This window comes from Egretta garzetta, unplaced genomic scaffold (assembly GCF_000687185.1).
Source record: "Egretta garzetta isolate BGI_Z169 unplaced genomic scaffold, ASM68718v1 scaffold7, whole genome shotgun sequence".
NCBI classification, from domain to species: domain Eukaryota; kingdom Metazoa; phylum Chordata; class Aves; order Pelecaniformes; family Ardeidae; genus Egretta; species Egretta garzetta.
In genome coordinates, this window is record NW_009260350.1 from 2770757 (window position 1) to 2774841 (window position 4085).

Genomic DNA, 4085 nt, shown 5'->3' on the forward strand with positions numbered 1-4085 from the left:
CTGCTGTCAGTCCTGCATTGCATAGATATGCAATAAGGTGTATATCCATAGCCTGCTCTAAGAGTTTAAGATTTAAAAGTGTGGAATAGCTGGATAAATGACAAAGCAAGAGGAACACTAAGAAACAATGAAGTTATAGTTACCCTTTCTAGGCACCAAGTTAAATGGCTCCAAAGAACACTGCATCTCATGAATACTGGTCTGTGCACCATTTGACAGAGTGCATAGGTGAACAGTGAATACAAGTCCTATAAGCACCAATCCCTGCACCTAAATGCTCTTCGTTTGACTTCCTGGTAGTAATCATGTATCACTTGTTTGTTTTACAGGGCAAGTTTTATCTGGTTATTGAGGAGCTGAGCCAGCTGTTCCGCTCCCTCGTCCCCATCCAGCTATGGTATAAGTATATCATGGGAGATGATCCATCCAGCAGCTACTTCCTAGGTGGGATCCTGATCATCCTGTATAGCCTCTGCAAGGTGAGTACCACCTCATTAGTAACCTCTGTGGGAGCTGTAGCAAGAGCAGAGAAAGAAGCACAGCTGAGGGGAACAAATACGCCTTTTGATTGTTGCTGTCACTATCCAGGAAGGGAAGCTGCAGCAGCTGGGGACACCATGTGCTTTAATTACCAAAAGCATTTTGCTTCACCAGTATGTGGGCATTGATGAGCTAGAGGAAAATATGTGACTGCTCATGTAGTGTTGCATCAGGCTGATGAAGTCATTGCTGCTTTCTAATACTTTTCTATAAAGGCTCAAGGAGAATGGAAGTGGCATCTTGGGGAACTGGTACTGGAAGAGAGTTTAGCTGTCTCCAGACTTTTAGATCCAACTCTGAAAGGAAGGTTGCAGACAGTTAAATGTTTCTCTAAGCCTTCCTCTGTCTTTCAAGGCAGGGTAGATACTCCGTCAGAGTAGCAAATGCAGCAGGGAAAAAAGGGGTCATCCAAATCCTGCCTAGATAAGAGGTAGTTCTGCCCCCATTCTAGGTCCTGGTCTGGCTGATACAAGTCCAGGATCTCAGTGATGGACAACAGTAATTAATGTTTCCTCAAAAGTAAGAATGTTAAGAGCACAAAGTCTGCCTGTACAATTATAAATGAATAGGTGTGACTGACTTAGAAGAGTCCTAAGTCTGAGGTCTAGAAATAGTTGTATTTCTAATTGTGTGTATTGAACCTTGCCTAAGGGCAGAGCAGTAGCTGAAGCAAATATTTATAGACCTGTGGTATCCATCCCTCTGAGAAAGGCCAAGTGAGTCAAGGCTGCTGCAGCCCTGATGCTTGTCTCTTCCTAGGAGAAAGGGGCTATGGCTCTGCAGAAGCAAACTGAAGAATAGAGAAGAGAGAATATATCTGAGTAGAAAACAGCTCAAAGGGGCTAATGGATTGCTGAGCAATACATATCATGAGATATGGAATAGGAATTGAATAGGATTGAACAGGAATGGGGCAATGCAACCCTTGCTGCAAAGAATTTACAATTTTTATAGGCAAGATAGGCAGAGGAGGTCATGGGAAGTAAAGTGACTTGGTCACAGCAGGTCTGTAATCAAGCCAGAAACAGAGCAAACAGTGCCAGAATAGAAGGCACATGAGACCAGTGTAGTTCCCTGCACACCCATCCATTCTCTCAGCAGGATGTTTTCTGCTCTTTACTCTGTGTTATGGGAGAGGATTGTTGTCCCTTTCAAAGATGTCATTGTTTGGATTCCCTCTAGACAACAGTATCCAATCTTTCCATGCCTTTCTAGCTTGTGAGGTCAGATATACAGATCACAGTTACAAGAACAAATTTCAGGTGATCTTTCTGGTGTCCCTTCTTGCAAAAGTTACTCAACACCTGGAGAAGGGATGTTTACCTGCAGTTCTGCATGCCATTTCTTACAACATGGAGAAAGGGAAGCCAAGCACAAAACCACAACTGGCAGGGCAAGGGCCTCGCTAGCCAGGGCCCAGTCCCACAGCACCCAAACAAGGCAAGCAGGGCAGGCCTGGAGGAGATAGCCAGATGCAGAGTCCAGATCTTCAAGGAGTGAGGCAGGTCCAAGACAAAGCCAGAACATCCATCCACAGGGCAGGATCAGGTCTGGTGAAGACAGACAGGATCAGATATAGTCCAACAACTGCAGTGCATAGCCATAGTGATGAGACAGGCTCAAGGTGAGGGTGTCCAGATCAGTAGATAGGCTGTGGTGGGTTGACCCTGGCTGGATGCCAGGTGCCCATCAAAGCTTCTCTATCACTCCCCTCCTCAGCTGGACAAAATGTTCATGGGTTGAGATAAGGGCAGGGATCACTCGCCAATTACTGTCATAGGCAAACCAGACTCAACTTGAGGAAATGTGTTTCACTTGTTACCAATCAAGGAGTGAAGCAATGAGAAATAAAAAACAAGTCTTAAAACACCTTCCCTTCACCCTTCCCTTCTTCCCACGCTCAACTTTGCTCACAAGTTCTCTACCTCCTCTCCTCCCAGTGGCACAGAGGGACAGGCAATGGGGGTTGCAATCAGTTCATCACATGTTGTTTATGTCACTCCTTCCTCCTCAGGGGGAGGACTTCTCACACTCTTCCTCTGCTCCAGCATGGGGTCCCTCCCACATAAGGGACCTCCACAAACTGCTCCAACATGAGTCCTTCCCACAGACTGCAGTTCTTCATGAACTGCTCCAGCATGGGTCGCTTCCACAGGATACAGTCCCTCAGCAGCAGACCGCTCCAGTGTCGGTCCCCCACGGGGTCACCAGCCCTGCCAGCAAACCTGCTCCAGCCTGGGCTCCTCTCCCCACAGGGCCACAGGCCCTGCCAGGAGCCTGCTCCAGCATAGGCTTCCCAGAGTCACAGCCTCCTTTGGGCACATGCCCCCTTCTCCAGTGTGGGGTCTTCCCTGGGCTGCAGGTGGAGATCTGCTCCCCTGTGGGCCTCCCTGGGCTGCAGGGGAATCTCTGCTCCAGCAGCTGAAGCACCTCCTCCCCTCCTTCTGCACTGACCTGGGTGGCCGCAGGGCTGCTCCTCTCACACATTCTCACTCCTCTCTCCAGCTGCAATTGTTGTTGCACAGTAAATTTCCCCTTCTTAAATAAGTTATCCCAGAGGCACTACCACTATTGCTGATGGGCTCAGCCTTGGCCAGCAGCAGGTCCATCTTGAAGCTGGCTGGCACTGGCTTTGTCAGACACATGGGAAGCTTCTGGCAGCTTCTCACCAAAAACCTTGCCACACAAACTCAATATATAGGCACAGGTATGGCTATGGCCAAGCTAGAAACTAGCACCCACACAACACAGCTCAAAAATGAACTGAAATCTCCAGGGCTGAGTTTAAATAGAGCTCCTGGCCCCATGGGCAGGGATTGTGGGTGGAGATGCCAGCTGAGGCTCATCAGGGCCATGAAGGCCTATTAGTGTACTTGGAGCCCTGACACATAGGTGCAAGCAGTTCTTTATGGGCTAGCTTGATGTTTCTCTACTATGAAGCCTTTATGGGTGGTGGTGTGGTAATCTAGATTGGAAAAGCAACCTTATTTTGAGAAGGTCTGCTGATCTGTTACTTAGAAGCTCCACGAGGAGAGGAGCACAGCTATTTACTGGCCTTGACTATAATTTAGGACCAGGACTGTGGGGCACACTTGTGTGAAAGTGCCTTGGCTACAGCCTATGCCTTTAATATCCATGTTATCTTCCTTTAATTTGTCTAGTTCATCAGAGGTGTAAATAGATGGATAGGCTAGCTGAAGGGTGATAAGTTCAGGAACATGTCCCAGGTCATTGTGTGGCAACTACTTAGTACCACAGATGGGTCCAGGTTAGGATTAGATCTCTGCACGCTGGAGACGTTGCTTGGAAGTGAAAGAAACACTCTTCTAATACAGGTCATGAAACACTAGGTGCGTGCATCCCATTTACTGTCACAAGAGTTGCAGGTCTAATTCCTTGCCTGAGACACTGAAAATATACCCAAAGGAGTCCACATTAGCAAAGCCACAAACCACATTAGAAAAACCACAGAAGCCAATTTGGCACTCAGACCTTCTGTGCTCCTGGCAAAAATCCAGGGCTCAGCTAGGGCTGCATCCCCTTTC

General features: G+C 47.7%; 1 protein-coding gene across 4 annotated transcripts in view; it reads left to right on the forward strand.

Annotated features, from left to right (window-relative positions):
- The window catches only part of RNFT2 (ring finger protein, transmembrane 2), a 38366-nt gene that overhangs the window by 25530 nt on the left and 8751 nt on the right, over nucleotides 1–4085 (forward strand). For all 4 annotated transcript variants that reach the window (XR_004842523.1, XM_035898352.1, XM_009642848.2 and 1 more), the window contains exon 8: nucleotides 330–479. Coding sequence is in view for 3 of the 4 variants with exons in the window: in XM_035898352.1 (XP_035754245.1) it covers nucleotides 330–479 (150 nt within the window). In the remaining variant the exon portion in view is untranslated. The remainder of the gene's footprint in view (nucleotides 1–329; nucleotides 480–4085) is intronic.